Here is a 21688-nt window from a genome sequence, read left to right as displayed (position 1 = left end):
TTTGGATAAAAGAGGTTCTACTGTTATTTCTCGAGTAATTAGGGCACAACAAAATATTTTTTGTAAAACCTAATTCATAAGTTTTAAAACTAATGTATAGTAATTATTAAATGTTTCTAGGCTATTAGCTAATGAAAGTCTGATGTTTTTTGTAACTTCATTAGACATCTTTTGTTTTTTTTCCACAGCCATTCTGGGACTCCTGCTATCACGTGTTCCTATCGTGCTGGAAATGGGCTACTTTATCCCTTGGAACGAGGAATTATCTTTGTTCATAAACCTCCAGTTCATATTCGCTTTGATGAAATAGCTAACGTCAACTTTGCTCGAAGTGGTGGAAGCACCCGATCTTTTGATTTTGAAGTAGAAACTAAAAATGGTGTCGTTCATACATTTAGTAGCATTGAAAAGTGAGTAGATTTGTCTCTGTTCACACCTTTAGTAGCATTGAAAAGTGAGTAGATTTGTCTCTGTTCACACCTTTAGTAGCATTGAAAAGTGAGTAGATTTGTCTCTGTTCATACCTTTAGTAGCATTGAAAAGTGAGTAGATTTGTCTCTGTTCACACCTTTAGTAGCATTGAAAAGTGAGTAGATTTGTCTCTGTTCACACCTTTAGTAGCATTGAAAAGTGAGTAGATTTGTCTCTGTTCACACCTTTAGTAGCATTGAAAAGTGAGTAGATTTGTCTCTGTTCACACCTTTAGTAGCATTGAAAAGTGAGTAGATTTGTCTCTGTTCACACCTTTAGTAGCATTGAAAAGTGAGTAGATTTGTCTCTGTTCACACCTTTAGTAGCATTGAAAAGTGGGTAGATTTGTCTCTGTTCACACCTTTAGTAGCATTGAAAAGTGAGTAGATTTGTCTCTGTTCATACCTTTACATGTAGCCACACAACTCAGTGGTAAGTCTGTGGACTTATAATGCTAAGAATTGGGTTTTAATAGCCATGGTGGACAGAGCACATTTAGCAGCTTTGTGCTTAATATCTAGTTTAGGTTCATGAACATTTCACAATTGTTGTTATAACAAACCTGTCTAGAGCATTTTGTCAAAATTAACATTTAACTCGATCTGACTTAGTTCATTTCTAAACATTTGTGAGACCTCATTATAGTTTTTTGTTAGAGATTCACACACATATGTATATTACCTTTTAAGCAATGGATATTATGTGAGGTGAAACATATATTTGTTTATATTCCTTTGAAATTTTCTTTAATGCAACAATGGTTTTAGTTTTTATTCAGTTCTAAATGTATAAAGAAACTATTTTATGATTAAACTATTAGTTTGTTTTTTGTAACTACTAAAGTTTAGTATTCTTAAATGTTATGTTTAAAGAGACGTCACTGACACACTAAGTAAGGAAAGAGTTTAAGTACAAAAGAAATCTTTAAAATCATTTGAATTCTTAATACTGTTTTGTATCTCATATATACACACTCACATAAGCTTAAAAATCTTCCCACTTTAGGAACTCTCTTGCAAGGTGTCCTTGAATTTATAAAAATGTCTTCAAATGTTCTTAAATATCAAAAATTAATATATTTGAATATTTTACTAGTCGGTTTATAATTTTTTAAAATGTTCAATCTCTCACCCTCCCTATAAACAGAAAAATAAATATAAAAAAAGCCTAAAATAAATTGTACATATGTCAGACCTAAATATTGCAACAAAAGTTTATTTTCTGTAAATCAAAATTATCATAAACAAAATGTATGTTTCATACACAATTTAGGTGAATTTGTAACATATGTAATTCATTCAAGGTTTTTAAGTTATGAAAGTTGTTCTTAAAATTAGTAACAGAAAGAGCATGTAAACGTTTTTTTATATGTTTTAGAGGGCACTTTTAATGTATGCATGTATAGATAAACCATGTATAAATATGAACATGTATATATAAACCATGTATAAATATGAACATGTATAGATAAACCATGTATAAATATGAACATGTATAGATAAACCATGTATAAATATGAACATGTATAGATAAACCATGTATAAATATGAAGTTTTAGGAAAAAACGAACATTTTTTCTAACTGACTTCCTCTTAGAATCAGAGTAGTAATACTTCTATTGTGTACTTAACCTGTCACAATGAATAATGAAATTGGTACAAAACTTATACTAAGTAAAATAAGTTATAATGACAAAGTGTATGTGATGAAAAGTGTCCAAACATTCATGAAGAAATAAAAAATTTTTCTAATTTTTAGTCCATTTCTTTTTTTGTTGTTGTTACTTGCATATACCTGTATTAAAATTCATTGTGCCTTTTCAGGGAAGAGTATGGAAAGCTGTTTGACTTTGTTGATAACAAGAAACTACGTATCAAGAATCGTGGAACTTCATTTGTAAGGATTAGTTCTTTTATTAATATCTCTCTCTCGTTATTGATGAGTAACTTTTAATTACCAGTATAAATTAATATATTTTATAAGTGTTTGTTATATTTACCCTAAATTGTTTCATATCTCTGCAACCAGTGAGCTTTCATTGTTCACTGTTAAAAGAATTGATGCTTTAGGAAGGGGTGGGGAAAATTACAGTAGTTAATCTTCTGTGAAATTGTGTTTATTTGTATAGTCAGGGTAAACCTATCCTAATTTGTTTCAGCCAGACTTGTGTGTTCTTATCTACAACAACTCGGCTTGACAGATGATTAGGGCACTTGAGGGCCATGGATTTTGAATCTGCACCCTGCCAAATATGCTCACCCTTTGAGCTGTGAGGATGCAATAAAGTGATTATCAGTCCCACTATTCATTAGTAAAGTAGTGGTGGTTGGTGATGACTAGCCACTTCCCTCTAGTAATAAATAGTGGACAGGTGGTGCACGTAGCCCTTGTGTAGCTTTGCACAAAATTCAAATATTCAGTTCAGCTCCTACCCATAATATGTATCAATCTGCCTAAGTGTCTTTTAATTCACCAGTATTCTGTCAGTTCCAACATTGAATGAACACAAAGCTTCTGATTCACAACTATATATGTAAAGTAGGGTTTTAGATGTCTGATAACAAGCAAGTTGACCTGTATTTTGGTTTTTGTTAAATGCTCCCATAACATGTTAATAATAGTAGTAACTGTCTGACTTGCATGATCAGAGAGTACAAGCCAAACAGTCATCGATTATGTGTAAGTTATCAAGTTCGTTGCATTATACATCAGTCTGGCTAAGTACTTTATAAACTATGGGGCTGAACAGAGGAATCAACCATGCATTAAAGTTACTCATTCAACTTACATCAAGGATTTTTAGTGCTCACCATAAAACAGCTGTGATCGATGTGGAGGGAAGAGCCCTTGTCATTTGTTTTATTTTTAGCATACATTAGTTTTGGAAGAAGTGGTAAATAGTGTGGGCATGCCTTGATAGTAGTGGTATTTACATATTGTTTGTGTTTAAAATGTGGTCCTGTTTGTAATAAGGAAAAACCCAACACAACATACAATGAAGATGAACTTGTGGATTCAGACTTGGAGGATGAGCCAGTTCCAGATGCTTATCTTGCTCATGTGAAAGAAGAAGGAAAACAAAGGGAGGAAGAAACTGGAGGCATGGGAGGATCTTCAGAGGATGAATCAGACGAATCTTTTAATCCAGGAGATTCTGGCAGCGAAGTGGCAGAAGAGTAAGTTAATGTACAGAAGGTAAACGTTAAACTATTTTATGAACAAGGTTTGCCAGGATTCTTCACTGTTATTGAAACTTTTGAAATAAACTACAAAGTCTACAAAGGTAACTATGTTTTGGGCCTTTTGGTCAGGAATGTTTGAAATTTCGTGATCAAAAGTAAACTAAGAAATTTAAAGTGTGCATATACTGTTTTGTGCCATTTTCCTGATTGGCCAATCACGTTCCTTGATGTTCTGATAGACTGTTAGGTTATCAGTTTATTTTAAAAAAAAACCATTTGTATTTACATCAGTTTTCAAAAGAAAATGTCATACTAAACTCTTATGACCACTATTGAAATGGTTTAAGTAGGTTTTTGGTAATATTTTATGTATTTCTTCACAATTATAAAGTGTGAAGAAACTTATGTAACAGAAGCTGGCTCAACATACTGAAGTACAAAGCCTTACACTACCTGCTCTGTTGTAAATAAAATCTTACGTGACATAACTATATTAATATATTACTTCGTCTAATGAAGAACTAACTTATGTAAACTCTGAAACTTTATGAATTTTGTGTTAAGACTAGTCTTAGATATTCATTTCAGCAAAATGACAATGATCCCAAGTTGTTGAGGCCCGGCATGGCCAGGTAGTTAAGGTGCTGAACACGTAATCTGAGGGTTGCTGATCTGAATCCCCGTCGCACCAAACATGTTTGCCCTTTCAGCCGTGGGGGCGTTATAATCCCACTATTCATTGGTAAAAGAGTAGCCCAAGAGTTGGCAGTGGGTGGTGATGACTAGCACAGATAGCCCTCATATAGCTTTACATAAAAGTCAAACCAAACCCAAGTTCTTGAGGATTGTTTATCTTTGTAATTAAGAAGAGTATTTGGTTATAATTAAAAAGTAAACTACAGCTGAATGTTTTATGTGGTTCACCTGTAATGGATATCTACGTTATTTGGTTTCATCTCATGTGCAAGTATTACAGTTGGCTGCCGTCTTTACTTAATCTTTTAGGCTTAGAGGTTTAATGTTAAATTCATGTCAGTAGGCTAAATGAAATTAAAATTAGATGTATATTTTGAAGGTTGAATGTTAAATTCATGTCAGTAGGCTAAATGAAATTAAAATTAGATATATATTTTGAAGGTTGAATGTTAAATTCATGTCAATAGACTAAATGAAATTAAAATTAGATGTATATTTTGAAGGTGTAATGTTAAATTCATGTCAGTAGGCTAAATGAAATTAAAATTAGATGTATATTTTGAAGGTATTATGAATTGTTTATAAAATAAATAATAATAGCTCTATTCATAGGTTAAGTTTTCATCACTTGGTCTTACTGCATTAGTTCCATTTGTGATTGTAACAGTGGGTTTTATTGAAGTTTGGTTTCTCTAAAGAGGTTTGTAACTTCATCATTATTTGAATGTAGGTTTGATAGTAATCCACCAACAAGTTCAGATAGTGATGAAGAAGAAGATGATAAGGCTTCAGGATCTGATGATAAATCATTGAAGGAGAAGAAGCCTAAAGAAAAGAAGAAGAACAGAAGTGCTAAGACAGTGGTAAGTGTTGTTATACTGTATGCTTGGTAAGTGTCCAGTGTGGGCTGAAGAAGTGTTGTTATACTGTATGCTTGGTAAGTGTCCAGTGTGGGCTGAAGAAGTGTTGTTATACTGTATGCTTGGTAAGTGTCCAGTGTGGGCTGAAGAAGTGTTGTTATACTGTATGCTTGGTAAGTGTCCAGTGTGGGCTGAAGAAGTGTTGTTATACTGTATGCTTGGTAAGTGTCCAGTGTCGGCTGAAGAAGTGTTGTTATACTGTATGCTTGGTGAGTGTCCAGTGTCGGCTGAAGAAGTGTTGTTATACTGTATGCTTGGTGAGTGTCCAGTGTCGGCTGAAGAAGTGTTGTTATACTGTATGCTTGGTGAGTGTCCAGTGTGGGCTGAAGAAGTGTTGTTATACTGTATGCTTGGTAAGTGTCCAGTGTGGGCTGAAGAAGTGTTGTTATACTGTATGCTTGGTAAGGTCCAGTGTGGGCTGAAGAAGTGTTGTTATACTGTATGCTTGGTAAGTGTCCAGTGTGGGCTGAAGAAGTGTTGTTATACTGTATGCTTGGCAAGTGTCCAGTGTCGGCTGAAGAAGTGTTGTTATACTGTATGCTTGGTGAGTGTCCAGTGTCGGCTGAAGAAGTGTTGTTATACTGTATGCTTGGTGAGTGTCCAGTGTCGGCTGAAGAAGTGTTGTTATACTGTATGCTTGGTGAGTGTCCAGTGTCGGCTGAAGAAGTGTTGTTATACTGTATGCTTGGTGAGTGTCCAGTGTGGGCTGAAGAAGTGTTGTTATAGTGTATGCTTGGTAAGTGTCCAGTGTGGGCTGAAGTAGTGTTGTTATAGTGTATGCTTGGTAAGTGTCCAGTGTGGGCTGAAGAAGTGTTGTTATACTGTATGCTTGGTGAGTGTCCAGTGTGGGCTGATGAAGTGTTATGCTTGTTTTTCACCGTAAGTAGGAAGTGTTTAGTGACGTCACATGGGTTAAAAACGTGTTTTTGCTTCACCTGAAGGTTTTATGGAAATTTCAGTTTGAAAATGAGTGTCACTCTAAGTGTGGAAACTTGAGTCCAGGATTTGTTCTTATCTGTCAAAAATACTTGATTCTTTTGGTTTAATATGTTTCTTCTCCTAAGGAACAAAAAACAGAGTCTGAAGAACAAAGGGTTTATCACCATGTTTTGATCTAATTTTTTAAAATTGTTTGTATTTTGAGCTACATAAATTCACACATCCTTTCAATTCTTTACTCAAACAATGTTTCCTTTTAACTACCAATAAATATTAAAAATGATCGACTGGTATCTTGAAAAGCTTAAATCTAGAAAATCAACTTATTTTAATGCTGTATCCAGCTTTGATGTAACAGATTAATAATTATTACTTAACATAGTTCTTGTATAATCTAACAATACAGGCCTTTCATTTTGAAACCTTTGGCGTTGGAAATAAGTGATGAACATCAGGTAAATCTCTGTATATAAACTGGTATGTTAAAAATCAGTTTCAACATAAACTAAAAGACTTCTAGGAAGGACATTGTAATGTTTTCAATAAATAATCTCTAGTGTATTAAATATATCATGCTAACACAGATGAATCTTTTTATTTTTGGTACACAATAAATTGAAATTGCATTATTGGAGTTGTATGAAAAGGGTTCCATTCTAACAGACTTTATTTAGAAGTGTTATCTAGTTAACTGCATAATGTAATTTTTCAGATATTAAACTGTAAATTCTATAAAGTTAAACAGTGGCCTACAGTAAAGTGTGTTTAAATGTCAAGGAGGACTGTTTATAAAATGTTACTGATGTTTTAGTGTTGTATTTTAAACTACTATCATATTTAAATAAATCTAAGATAACTGATCAAATCTTAAATTTGTTATGAAATTATATCTTGACACAAGCGTTGTGCTGTTTTTGATAGCCAGTGAATGTTTTTGAACTTCAGTGAGGTTTGTTATACACTTAAAAAAAATAACTTATTTCTTTTTGCCTTCACAGTGTAATTTTATATGTGTTCATTGTTAAGGCTAATTAGATGTATAGTTTTTTTTTTAGTTGTTTGTTTGGCAGTTAATTTGTTAGGGGTATTTGTAGTATAATTGTATGGGGCCTGTGATGTCCTTGTGGTAATTGTGCTCAACTTGCAACCTGTGTTGCTAAATGAAACACCTGTTGCTAAACAACCTCTAGTTATTAGCTATAGACAAACAATAAAATAATGATGTGGGTTATATTGTAACAGAACGGCCATAGAAAAGTTACCTTCTCTCTGTTCGGCAGTTCAAAATTAGGTACAGCAACAGATATGTCTGAGTTGAGTTGTAATACATATGCAAAGAAGAATCATGTAAGAAAATGTATTTTTGTCATCAGGTGTTGTTAGCCCACATTTTATGTACCCATATAATGTTTAAAATTCTGGTTTTAGAACCCATACTTATATAATTATTTGAAGCTAATTCATAATGATAGAAGCTATTGTAAGCAAAATAATTTCTTGACCTGAAACTAGTAGGAATACTGTAGCAATATCTTGAAGAAAAACAATAGCCGTCATAAAACGTGACAAAGGAAGGAAACACTTTGAAGGTCGTTAAAGTGAAGTGGGATATTTTAAGCAAGTTGTTCGAAACCTGTACATCGAAAAGCATTAAAAGAATATAGACGTTTTAATAAATGTAAACTTAGATTTGTTTTAAACTGCAGAGTTGTTTGAATTTCAGAAAGAACCAGGATTAAAGAAAAGACGGAAGAAAAAAGAAAAGGATGAAAACAAACCAAAGCGACCACAAAGTGCATACCTTCTGTGGCTGAACGAGAACCGCGAGAAGATCAAGAAGGAAAACCCTGGTATCTCCATCACAGAAATCACTAAGAAAGGTGGAGATATGTGGAAGGAACTAAAAGACAAGTCGGTAATAACGAATAAATAGATAGCTCGGGAGTTGTTGAGAAGGATAAATATTACTATTTCAATGGGACAATAAAAAAAAAAAGCATTACTTCATTCTCTGTTGTTACATTGGTGGTAACTAGAAATGCATTAAAGATACTTGTTTTTAATTACATGGTCTGTTTTATTCCACTAAATGAAAAATTTTACGATACAAAGGACTTCTTCAGCTATTTTTTCTTCAGTAAAATGCCTCAGTTTCACTAAACCAGAAGAACTAAACCTAGTTTTTACAGCTGATATTTTGATTAAAACTATTTTAGAATTATTTTTAGGATATCTGTTTAAAATAAAATAATTTATATAATGGTAATGTCATTTAGTGATAAAATAATGAAATACACTCAGTTTTAGTTGTGGTAGAAATTATTCTTTTCAGTTCTGGTCTTGACTGTACGTCCACTTCAGTAGGACTAAAGTCACTTTTACTGAGTTAATTTAGTGTACTGGAAGAAACACGCTTGGTAGCAATAATGATTTATGTGGAAGATGTCTGTGTACATTGTAAGGTGCATGGTGATGTTAAAATGTAATCTCTTCAGTCCTAATGTATTTACAAGTTTGTGAGTTTTTTAGAACCAACATTAATGATATTAATTAAATGTGATGTATTTAGAAGTGGGATGCAAGGGCAGCAGAAGCAAAGAAAGAATACGAGAAAGCTATGGCTGAATACAAAGCTAGTGTTGGAGGGTAAGATTCATCATATTGAGTTGAAAACAAAAGAAATAACTAATGGTATTGTTTTGTAATGACTGTTTATATATGTATGAAGATGTGATGTTTACTGCCAATGTATTTAATGAGAGACTTGAATTTCAACTGTGACCAGTTAAGGCATATTTAGAAGCTTGAGGACAAATGAAGTGTCACTTTTCTCATATATGTTTTGATAAGTTTAAAATTGGAAGGTTAAAAGGGTTTAACTTGACTGGTTCAGTGACATTTTTAAAGTGTTTTCATTGACCAAGTGTAGTATATTGGGCTATAGATCATAGGTTAAATTTGTGATGCTACTGAATATGACCTGCTCATTTAGCTATGTGTGACAGCCAGTTCTGATGCTTCAAAGAACCAAACAAGGGTCTTGTGGTAGACTTATCTGGTCATTTGTTTAGAGTTAGGGACATCCATATATGAACTCTTGAAATCTCTGACTTGGTCACTTGGCCCATATATTCATAAGGTACTGTTTAGTTTGAACCATTTTGGTCACTTGGCCCATGTATTCATAAGGCACTGTTCAGTTTGAACCACTTTGGTCACTTGGCCCATGTATTCATAAGGTACTGTTTAGTTTGAACCACTTTGGTCACTTGGCCCATGTACTCATAAGGTACTGTTTAGTTTGAACCAATTTTGTCACTAGGCCCATGTATTCATAATGTACTGTTGTTTGAACCACTTTGGTCACTTGGCCCATGTATTCATAAGGTACTGTTGTTTGAACCATTTTGGTCACTTGGCCCATGTATTCATAAGGTACTGTTTAGTTTGAACCACTTTGGTCACTTGGCCCATGTATTCATAAGGTACTGTTTAGTTTGAACCACTTTGGTTACTTGGCCCATATATTCATAAGGTACTGTTTAGTTTGAACCATTTTGGTTACTTGGCCCATATATTCATAAGGTACTGTTTAGTTTGAACCATTTTGGTCACTTGGCCCATGTATTCATAAGGTACTGTTTAGTTTGAACCACTTTGGTCACTTGGCCCATGTATTCATAAGGTACTGTTTAGTTTGAACCACTTTGGTCACTTGGCCCATATATTCATAAGGTACTGTTTAGTTTGAACCACTTTGGTCACTTGGCCCATGTATTCATAAGGCACTGTTGTTTGAACCACTTTGGTCACTTGGCCCATATATTCATAAGGTACTGTTTAGTTTGAACTACTTTGGTCACTTGGCCCATATATTCATAAGGTACTGTTTAGTTTGAACCACTTTGGTCACTTGGCCCATATATTCATAAGGTACTGTTTAGTTTGAACCACTTTGGTCACTTGGCCCATATATTCATAAGGTACTCTTTAGTTTGAACCACTTTGGTCACTTGGCCCATATATTCATAAGGTACTCTTTAGTTTGAACCACTTTGGTCACTTGGCCCATGTATTCATAAGGTACTGTTTAGTTTGAACCATTTTGGTCACTTGGCCCATGTATTCATAAGGTACTGTTTAGTTTGAACCACTTTCTTCTTATTTCCATGTTGAATAAAACATTAAAATAATTCTTTAACATAGATTTATAAGGCTCACTTTGAGCTTGCAAGTGAAAATTGATTGCTGTCCAGTTGAAACTTCTAGTCTTAAATATTTGGACGATTTCTTTACGAACTAATTTTTGTTTTCTTGTTATTAATTATGATAATTACTTATAATAATACTTCAGATTTTAATATGAAATGCATTTATGATATCTGGTAAGATGTAAGTATCATGTTTTTACTCTGTTCTTTAAGTAAATAAGCTTAAATGTGGAACAATAGATTTTTGAAATTCAAAGCTATCTTGTGTGTAAGCCGAAACCAAGACACATGATATGAGAATTTAACCTAGAAATGAAAGAAAAATGTTTGTTGCCAGTTGTTCTCAACATACGTTAACCAATAATAAAAAACGTCTGTGGTCATAGCACCTAAAAGCTTTGGGAATGTTCTGTCTGCCACATGTGGTCCAAGTGCAAATGTCAAACTCTTCTGCTTTGATGGAAGATCAAACTAGGAGTCAGGTGCTTTGACCCACTACATTTTAACTTCTGCCTTCTGCTGTGTGAAGTAATTTGAGAGAAATGTGGCCACCTCTAATAATTGGATGTATTAAAATAACCTTGTCATAGAAATATAGGGTGGTTTATTTATGTGACAAGGTTATTATAGGGTGGTTTATTTACGTGACAAGGTTATTATAGGGTGGTTTATTTACGTGACAAGGTTATTATAGGGTGGTTTATTTACGTGACAAGGTTATTATAGAGTGGTTTATTTATGTGACAAGGTTATTATAGGGTGGTTTATTTATGTGACAAGGTTATTATAGGGTGGTTTATTTATGTGACAAGGTTATTATAGGGTGGTTTATTTATGTGACAAGGTTATTATAGGGTGGTTTATTTATGTGACAAGGTTATTATAGGGTGGTTTATTTACGTGACAAGGTTTTTTGGGTGGTTTATTTATGTGACAAGGTTATTATAGGGTGGTTTATTTACGTTACAAGGTTACGTTAAATTGCTAGTGATACAAATCTCTAAGATTTTCAAACAAATTTTTACCTTTGTTAACTAGTGCTCATTTCTATATACATCCAATGTAATTTATAACATATAGACACAACTTTTCTGTGTATTTATATAGCACCACAACTACCGAGAGAGGAACGAAAAGAAAAGATAAAAAGGAAAGTGACAAAAAAGCCTCTCCAACCAAATCTCCAGGAACTTTCAAAAGTAAAGAATACATTAGCAGTTCGGGCACTTCTAGTGAAAGTGACGATGAGAAGCCATTAAAACCAAGAAAGAAAAAGGTGTGTGTGTGTTTGTAAACTATTGGAAAGAATAAATGTGTTTGTGTGTAAATGACACTTTATGATATATCCTTTGTTTCACTATACTGGTCAGTGCACTGAGAAATGTGTTTGTGTATATAAATGACACTTTATGATATATCCTTTGTTTCACTATACTGGTTAGTTCACTGAGAAATGTGTTTGTGTATATAAATGACACTTTATGATATATCCTTTGTTTCACTATACTGGTCAGTGCACTGAGAAATGTGTTTGTGTATATAAATGACACTTTATGATATATCCTTTGTTTCACTATACTGGTTAGTGCACTGAGACCTTTGATCTCTGTGGTTCTTTAAAGGAAGAAAAAAAAAGTCACTCTTTGTGGTCACAAGGTGACAGTCAAGTTCCACTACTGAGTCTGAAAAGAGTTTATGATAAATGTTGTGAAGAAGTGTTTTATGTATCTCAAGTATAATACCTGCTGTGTAAATTAAAAACTGTACAAGCTATCTAGCAACTTATATAAAGTTTAGATATATAACAGTAGACCAAAACTTTAGTGTTATAACTTGTATCTGTGAGATTTTAGTGCTGTTCCATTATTGTGGATTTAAACCACCTTGTAGATTACATGGTGTAGTGTATTTATCTGATATTATCTAGTAGTGTTTGTATGTAAATGACGTTCTAACTAAACAGTAGTGTCTTTATTTCTTGCCAGTATGTTTATGTATAAATGATGTTCTAACTATAAACAGTAGTGTCTTTATTTCTTGCCAGTATGTCTATATATAAATGATGTTCTAACTAAACAGTAGTGTCTTTATTTCTTGCCAGTATGTTTATGTATAAATGATGTTCTAACTATAAACAGTAGTGTCTTTATTTCTTGCCAGTATGTCTATATATAAATGATGTTCTAACTAAACAGTAGTGTCTTTATTTCTTGTCAGTATGTTTATGTATAAATGATGTTCTAACTATAAACAGTAGTGTCTTTATTTCTTGCCAGTATGTCTATATATAAATGATGTTCTAACTAAACAGTAGTGTCTTTATTTCTTGCCAGTATGTTTATGTATAAATGATGTTCTAACTATAAACAGTAGTGTCTTTATTTCTTGCCAGTATGTCTATATATAAATGATGTTCTAACTAAACAGTAGTGTCTTTATTTCTTGCCAGTATGTCTATGTATAAATGATGTTCTAACTAAACACTAGTGTCTTTATTTCTTGCCAGTATGTCTATATATAAATGATGTTCTAACTATAAACACTAGTGTCTTTATGTTTATGTTCTGTATTTCATTTACTTTATTTTGTACTTTTTCTCTGATTTTTTATTTTAGAAATCTGAAGACGAAGCTTCTGAGCCAGCTGAAAGTACGCCACCATCATCAGAAGAAAATTCTGAATAGACTGATGAAGTATCAAACCTTTAGTTCAAAACCAGGTTCAGAATGTTTCATTGGAGAAAGTGGTTGTGTCAGTAATTTTTCTATTGAATATAATAAGTATTCACTTTTTTCTTAAAACAATGTAATGACCACTCCAGTTGTCTTTATCATGTTACCATTTTATAAAAGCTTATAAATGGTTTGGTAGTTATGTAAAAAAAAGTTGTATCATTTTTTTATAAATACCAATGTAGAAGGTTTATCTTGTTCAATTTCATTTGAGTGAAACTTTAGTGTTATTAAAATTACTGTATAAAGTACACTGTGTTCATAGCTTACAGTCGGTAGATCTTATCATTGACATGAAAAGTAGAATGACAGATGCACAGTAGGTTTTGTTACTCATGTTAACACACCAAGTATGTGTACACTCGTCTCCAATGTTATATACAGTTACATACAAATAACAATTTCATGTGTTGTTATGAAGTGATAGAGCAGACAATAAAAGAAGACCTCACAGTGTAGTTCAAAATATTCTGTGTAAACATCGTATATATGGCATACACAATGTACACAATGACAACATTACTCAGGGGACATGTGCAAAATGCAGATAACATTTTGTAAAAGTGCCACCAATGTACTGTTGACTCATTGATATGCTGCTATACCATGATGCTACAAAACTTGATCTTGGCAGCTTTAAGTGCCAAGGAGTGCCCTAGAGAATGTGCTGTGAGGGTCAGATCTACAACTAAGTAATAAAGATAGCTGAATATGGATACATATCTGTTCCTTCTTTACCAGGTATAAATAAGTCTGTGATGAATTTCATAACTTTAAATTAAGTAGCTTGTATGTAGAAACCAGATGTCCATAGCAGATATTTAGATATATGCCACCAAAGACTTGCCATATGTGCCACTTCTCCACACTAAACAATCATTGGGCATGAGAGTGGCAACAGGCTTCCAGAGAATAAAATTCAGACCAGTCCAAATCAAATCCAGTATTCTATAAAAGTTTGTTCTGTAAAATGGTCTGTGGAAGACAGAACTTGAGTTTTAAAGTGTTTGTTCAACATTACAGATGGTCTTAGTAACGTCAGTACTGTAAGCTAGTGTTTCTCACATTTGGGTCTGTAAGTCATGTCCTAAATTTCATAAACAAATATTTTTACAGTAATTTTGTGTGTGTGAATTAAAACATTTGGTTTTGGAATACAGCTTTTTGTGTACACAATTTTTTTAAGACAACATCAATAGATTTGGGGATCCACAAAAAAAGGGGTACTCAGGTTACTTAAGTCTGAGAACCACTGCTGTGAGCTACTTTTTAATAAACACTAGTGAAGTATTACTTAAAATATTCGTCAATTCTTGTGGTTTTTGGTTCTGAAACTAACGCTAGAACTCTAGAATACTGCAGGGTTGATATGTTTGGAAGCTTCATGACATTTAATATCCAAAATTCATCAGAGTGACCAGGCAGGGGTTAAATATAATTCAAAGATATTAGAGGTTTCACTGACGGTTACTACTGTAGGCTTGGTAATATAAATTGTGCTCGGTTGGATCTGTGTGTTGTACTTAATACGATATACCAGTTTCCTTAACTGTCCTGTGCAGGACCAACTCGTTGGAGAAGAAACCTTAACTATAATTCTTAATTTACTGTTATGTACATACACGAAGTATGGTTAGTAAAAAATGTGCAAGTCTGTTCTACACTCAGAAACAAAAATTGTGGTGTTAAAATTATTTGTACTCCATAGTTTTGTAAAAGGATAACAGTTGGAGGTTCAAGTGTGCTATTCATGTGAAGAATAGAAAGAACATAACTAAATTTTCATAACATCTCAAATGGGTATCTTTATTTGCTTTTTTCAGCATGTTTTTAATTTAACTTAAAATTAATAGTTCATAACTCTATTCAGATATATAACATATAAATGTCTAATAGGTCATGCAATGTACACTTTGACCTTCACTGGTACACACAAATGTTCGGTTCGTTAATTTTGTACTACTTCCAGTAAATGAAAGCATTTTATGGAATACCACATAAAATTATTTTTATTTAAACGTTTGTCCTCAATCACGAAATTAAAGAAAGATTCAAGATAATGCGTACTTTGGGAACCAACTGACACGTGTGTGTAATCCAGTGTAATGTCCAAACGTTGTTGGAAATCAGATTACAACTACATTCTACAGTTTACCGGATGTTCAGGGCATTTTGGTACTTAGTTTAAAAAATTCAACAACCTATGCCATTTACAACTGCACACCAAGCAACACAGGAACATCAGCGATTTTGTATAGGCCAAGGTTATGGTATTTTATTTCTGTTGATGAAGATTTATATTATCTAATCCCAAAGAATTTCAAATGACGTTGATATTAATTAGAGGTACTCGTGATGTTTTTCGTAGATAGTCGAACACATCTGGATCCCAGTAAGTTCAACAACTTCATAAATAATGTTGGAAAAAGAATCATCGTCTCGGAGAGAAAGGTTAAAATCGGACGAATTATATTACAAGTGCTGTCTCTCCTTGGTTCTGATGAAGTTTTCTTTTCCTTGCTAAACATAAGCTCGTGTTGAAGATTGTACATCATCAACTAGTTTCTTTTCATATACTTGCCAAAATCTGAGTTTCTGGTTCCTTGAGCCACTGGTAAACGAAGTGTGTCAAAAACAAAATAGCGCAATTTGTGGGTCTCGGGTTCGAATTCCAGTCCAACCAAGTATGGTTGCCCCTTTCATCTGTAGAGACTTTATAAAGTGACGATCAATTCCACTATTCGTTGATAAGAGTCGCCCAAGAGTGACAATCTGCCTTCCCTTTGGTCATTCACTGCTAGATTAGGGACGGCTAGCCCAGATAGGCCTTGTGTGCATTTACGCGAAACCCGAAAAACGGTATGGAGCAGCATTATTGGCTTTATTATAATACAATCGATATCACGAATTAAACCAGTGAGGTCCCAAACATTTCTTACGAAATTTGATTTTAAAAGTACTTTCGACGGAATAGGCCCATGTCTTGTAGAGATACTTCTGCAAAAGAGATCCAGTGGTTTCAAAGTCATGACTGCTTCACTTACATTCTGCACTTGGAACGAACTAACATCAGAACCGCGGCATGTTGGAGAACATGCGCTTATTCTGAAATGTTGTAGAAGGTTTAGTTACATCACATGTCGAAGATGTTTCCTTCCATCCATTAGGAACATCTGAAAATATAAATTATAGTTAGTTGATTGTCATATCTTATATTCATCGCTTCGTGTTTTTATTGCACAAAATTTATATTCATTAATTAATAAATTAATTTACACAAAAATATTCAAAAATTTTACAAATGAAAAACATAATAAAATAAATATATAAAAAAAATTATTTGAAGAAAGGCTGTGATTAGGACAAAAACTGTTGCGAAAGTCAATATAAGTAAGCTAATACACGAATGGTTAATTTATTTTAAGTTAACTGTTGGTGGCTTTATTGTTTCATAAGTTGCAATTAACAAATATTTTGTGTCTAGAGAAGCAAGGATTTCGAATGACCGTAATAATTTGACTGTCCAAGAAGCGTCAGATTTTGTTTTTCTTTTTATTGTTACATCTCCCCTTATTTGTACGCACTTCACAAAATCTTTGAAGATAATTTTAACACAAACTAATTCATTAGTTATTCGTCAGTTTGTGTTTTTTTAATTTCGCGCAAAGCTACACGAGAGCTATCTATGCTAGCCGTCCCTAATTTTGCAGTGCAAGACTAGAGGGAAGGCAGCTAGTCATCACTACCCACCGCTAACTCTTTTACCAACGATTACTGGGATTGACTATCACATTATAAAGCCCCCACGGCTGAAAGGGCGAGCATGTTTGGTGCGACAGGGATTAGAACCCACGACCCTCAGATTACGAGTCGAGCGCCTTAACCCACCTGGCCATGAGATTGGTCGAAGATGTTTTACGTTCGTTATAAAAGAAATAATAACAACATCGTAACAACTTAAACAGCTTTAAACCTTTACGACTTAAACTCTCTATCAATTCACCTTACATGTTTGTCCAAGAACACGCCCCCTAGTGGTACAGCGGTATATATCTGCGGACTTAAAACGCTATAAACCGGATTTCGATACCCGTGGTGGGCAGAGCACAGAGATCCCAATGTGTAACTATATGTGAGGCAAATTACTTTTACGTGCGGTTTAGGTAAAACACTCGAATATAACTGTTATTATTGAAAAAGTATTAATACATGTTTATGCGAAACCGGACTATTTACCGTGTCCATCATAGGGAATCGACCCGTTGATTTTAAGGGTGTAAGTTCGTAAACTTATTAAAACTTATTTTTAACTCGTTCTCCATGAAACAGTTTTATGTTCAGTTGCTACCTGTTAAAATAAAACTCAGAACGCGGCAATTACATCATAGAATTTCACGTGAGAATTACTATCTGTTTAACACGTCAAATATTTCGTAGGAATTCAAATTTATTTACATGTAATCATTTTACTACTATTGTGTAAAGTGACGATGGCAAAGAAAATACTGGGTATATTTGAAAACATATTGTAAAGATGTAGTTTGGGGAAAAGTGTGTGCACCGTGACATAATATAATATATAGTGGAAACTTGTTTGGTTTAAAGCGACGCCACGTTGGTCTAGCAGCTCTACCAATTATGGGGAATCAAACCCCAAATTTTTACGTTATAATCCCATAGACTTACTGCTATTTTGTCATAGTACATTACTGAAAAGTGTTAACCCTTAAACGGCGGCTATCATTGATTGATGTTGTTATCTACAACATTCCTGCTGTTTAAGGGTTACGTAGCAAGGCCACGTTAATCTAAACAGTTGGTAATTGGTGTTTACTACATCGAGATGACCTACGGGGTAGCTGAACAGAAGAGTTCGCCATATTTCCGAGAATGTTAATTATTAAATCAATCTTGTTATAAATAAGATAGTTTCTACAATGCTTCAACCAGAAATTAAACGTTAAATTTTCAATACCGTCAACTGACATAGCGATTATCCTAATTTAACATTGAAATTACAATAACGGTCATTACCATCTATTGTACGTTTCATGTTTCTGTAATAAACTTTAACGACAGTGTTAATGATACCGTTCAATGGTTAATGAACAGGGTTTTTTTGTTTTGTTGTAAACTGTTGTTAAATTGTTGTTTTATTGTAAACAGATAAGTCACGCATATTTTACACCTAGTGTGACTGTAGGGCATAGTGGAGGCATTTACACATTTTGTCAGTAACGGCACAAAAAAACAACAAAAAACTTTGCTTTCCATGTAATAGTAATAAGTTATTATTATTAGCATCTAGTGAATAAAGATGGACTATTTTTTTCTAACTATAGCGTCAGTATATTGATGTTTACTGTTTGAGACCAAGTTCTGAAATCATCGACGTGTATACTTTGTCACTTTCTTAAGGGAGTTGTTAGGGTTAGCGACAGACTATTTATTTTTCCTTAGGAATTTAAACACTTAGTTAAATATTTATCGAATAAAGGCATACATTTCAATTTCATGACCTAGCGTTATTCATGCTGGTATATATTTAAAACAGTTAAAATCTAAACAAAGCATACATTATTTTCAGGATGTCAAAGAGCAGCTTGTGAAATCTTCAAACCTTCTACTTTGTTCACCACCGTACAATTCCAGGAATGTATTTGTTTACCAAAGACTGGTAGTAAGAAGTTAAACTGTCGATATCTGGTATGTCTTCTGACTTGGAATAAAGGTCGAATTTACTGTAAAATCGAATAAGAAAATGTTAGTTTTCGATTGTAATATCGCAGAATTCTTTAAATTAAAAAATAAATACGAGTTATTATACACACAATCTCAAAATTATAGAAACCTTAGAGGTTTCGATCAATGAATTTGTCTTCATCAGGCTCACTCTCGAAAGATATGATGATTTTATCATCTTGTATTGGAGTTAAGAAGATGTTGCGTATATTAACTCTAAATACCCTTCCACAGAAACAACTCACTTGAATTCCCTGATCCAAGGTAACATCGAAAGGTCCTTGTTGTTACAGAGATAGAGGTAGTCTCCCCCCGTATGCCAGGGGTAAAATGAGTGAAAGCGGATAATGTACAGAGCTTCTTCTGGTAAAGAGGTTTTGTGGTTGACCAACACCTGGTACAGATACTCATCGTGACCCCATGACATCAGAACGTTTTCTAAACCACAGTGTTCTTTGTACATTCCAAATCTGGTGCTGTAACGATTGTCTTTCTGGTCAGGATTATCTTTGAATGTCGTGGCTTTATAAACTACCGAGTCAGCAACAGAACAGCCCAATGGATAAGTGTCCCCTACCACTACCCACTGGGGTTCGCCGTAAAGAGCCATCACTTTTCCCAGATCGTGAATCAGCCCAGTTAGGTGAAACCAATCTAGATTCGGATGAGCTGTACGAATTTTCTCTGCTGTCTGAAAAGCATGGATGATGTTAGGGAGATCCACATCTGGGTCACTTTCATCTACTAGTGCATTTAGCTTCTCTAAAGCCTCCATGATTGTCATCTGTGTTTTATTGAAGTTGCACCAGTAAGTTTTCTAAGATAAAAACAAGTTAACATTTATAAATTTCGAATACTTACAGTTTACGATAATGAGTTTATATTTATAAGAAATTGAGAAGAAATGTTGTATAAGAACAACCTTTTTAAATATACATTTTTAAAACTCGTGCTATTGAGAGTTACAAATATCTACTTGAAACTGTGATATAAACACACGATTTATAGGCAGCAAAGATTAAATTTAACAGCGTGTTCTACAATTAAGTAAGTAAGATTACAAAAATGTATAAATCTTTTTACTAAAACTAGTATAAAATATCCTCCGTAATTTACATAGGATCAAATGTACCAATCAAACCTGCCGCGACAAAGAGAGATTCGTCATACGACTAAAATAGATCACCTGTAATCCGTATGCAAGGTATGGCCCTGTAAATTCTAAAATTGTGAGAAGAATTCTGAACCATACAAATCCATAAACATACGACATGAATTAATATAGGGCAGTGATTTGTTAAATATTGTTTGGGGTTAATCAGTGATGTCGAGAAAACCCACTTGTATAGAAAAATATATATGTAAAAACGGCTCGTTTTGGTTGAGAAAATATTTTACGTAGAGGAGCGAACAACGTTTCGATCTTCTTCGGTCATCGTCAGGTTCACAAAGAAAGAAACAGGTAACTGACCGGAAGCTGACCACATATTTGAAAGAGGTTGTGTAACTGAGTGTCGGAATGTAGAGGGCGTGCTTAAATGTTCGACCAAAGAAGGTCAAAACGTTGTTCGCTCCTCTATGTAAAATATTTTCTCAACCTAAACGAGCCATTTTTACATACATATTGTTCGGGGTTAAATTAAACACCTTATCAATAGATACAATTTTTCCAAATTTTAAGAGTAAGTAAAGTTGAATGTAATTTATCGTAATATTGTTAAAATTACTATAAACTTACTTACTCTGTTTCGAACGAAGTCCACCGTTTGGTTCGTGTGCATTTTCATGTAAGTTTCTCGTACTCTCCTTTGAATATAACTGTCCTGGAAAGAATGTTAAAGAACAAGTAAAAGTTCCGTCCGTACACATTTTCCACTGATTCATGTAATGCATTGGTACTGAAGTGCACACGATTTTTTACTTTTGCAAAGGCTAGTTATGACTTGCTGCCTTTCTTCTAATCTTACACTGCAAAATTAGGGACGGCTACCACAGATAAGCTTCGTGTAGCTTTGCGCCAAATTTAAAATAAATCTAATCAGCGTCATCTACCCACATAGGTCATAACTAAAATCAATCCAGTAATTCTACTATTTCATTCTTATTTCCAATATTACTTAATATTACCTTCTGGTCAAAGACTGCTTGATATTTCATATCTAAGGATAAATCTGGTTGACAAGTAATTCAGTAAAATATACGTTTCATTTTTATAAACATTAGAAATCTACTCTTACCTCTTCAGCACTAAATGTTCTAAATTCTTCCATTTTCTTTTTCTCTGGCCGATAATGCTCAGACGGGTCTAACAGCATTATATCCATAGTATTAGGGCTCTCCATGTTGTAGGATGTGTACTTTTTTCAATTTAGTCTTTGGTGATAAAAAATATAAATAAAAGTTTAGAGTTGGCGAAATTGGTGTTCGACATATTTGTAAAAGCGGTGTAGAATGGGAGGGGCAAAATTCAATGATTTCGTTGGTTACGAGCTTACTGCCCATCGAATAGAAAAAGAGAGGCGTGACGTCTGTGACAAATGTTAAGTTAAAACTAGTTTTAACCGGATTCTTAATGTAAATTCAGAAAACCTCACGAGTTCAATATTATATTCATCCCTAATTAAGGTGTCAAGTTTTTTGTTTGTTTTAACTGGTTAGTAAATAATTCACTATTTTAGTCTCACGGTGCAACATACCGATTCACGTACAAGCTTGGTTGAAATACTTAAATATATAAGAAATTCTTCAAAATACATCTTATTAAAGAAACGTTTCTGACCACCACAAATTGCCTT

At 33.6% G+C, this 21688-nt stretch overlaps 2 protein-coding genes across 3 annotated transcripts in view; one reads left to right on the top strand and one right to left on the bottom strand.

Annotated features, from left to right (window-relative positions):
- The window catches only part of Ssrp (structure specific recognition protein), a 33552-nt gene extending 20210 nt beyond the window's left edge, over positions 1 to 13342 (top strand). For both annotated transcript variants that reach the window (XM_076513372.1, XM_076513373.1), the window contains 8 exons: positions 189 to 410; positions 2295 to 2367; positions 3445 to 3647; positions 5080 to 5212; positions 7932 to 8123; positions 8778 to 8854; positions 11527 to 11695; positions 13035 to 13342. In XM_076513372.1, coding sequence (XP_076369487.1) covers positions 189 to 410; positions 2295 to 2367; positions 3445 to 3647; positions 5080 to 5212; positions 7932 to 8123; positions 8778 to 8854; positions 11527 to 11695; positions 13035 to 13103 — 1138 coding nt within the window. In that variant the 3' untranslated portion in view covers positions 13104 to 13342. The remainder of the gene's footprint in view (positions 1 to 188; positions 411 to 2294; positions 2368 to 3444; positions 3648 to 5079; positions 5213 to 7931; positions 8124 to 8777; positions 8855 to 11526; positions 11696 to 13034) is intronic.
- A 1588-nt stretch (positions 13343 to 14930) lies between these two features.
- LOC143256303 (inositol oxygenase-like) lies at positions 14931 to 21368 on the bottom strand. Its single transcript, XM_076513375.1, has 5 exons — positions 21131 to 21368; positions 20636 to 20716; positions 19139 to 19710; positions 18728 to 18892; positions 14931 to 16324 (listed from the first exon to the last, which is right to left on the bottom strand). Exons 1-4 carry the CDS (start codon positions 21233 to 21235, stop codon positions 18784 to 18786), a joined length of 867 nt encoding a protein of 288 aa, XP_076369490.1. The 5' UTR covers positions 21236 to 21368; the 3' UTR covers positions 14931 to 16324; positions 18728 to 18783.
- Positions 21369 to 21688: the final 320 nt, after the last annotated feature.

This window comes from Tachypleus tridentatus, chromosome 7 (genome assembly GCF_004210375.1).
Source record: "Tachypleus tridentatus isolate NWPU-2018 chromosome 7, ASM421037v1, whole genome shotgun sequence".
NCBI classification, from domain to species: domain Eukaryota; kingdom Metazoa; phylum Arthropoda; class Merostomata; order Xiphosura; family Limulidae; genus Tachypleus; species Tachypleus tridentatus.
The sequence above is the reverse complement of the archived record's forward strand: the minus strand, read 5'-3'. Positions and strand labels throughout refer to the sequence as shown.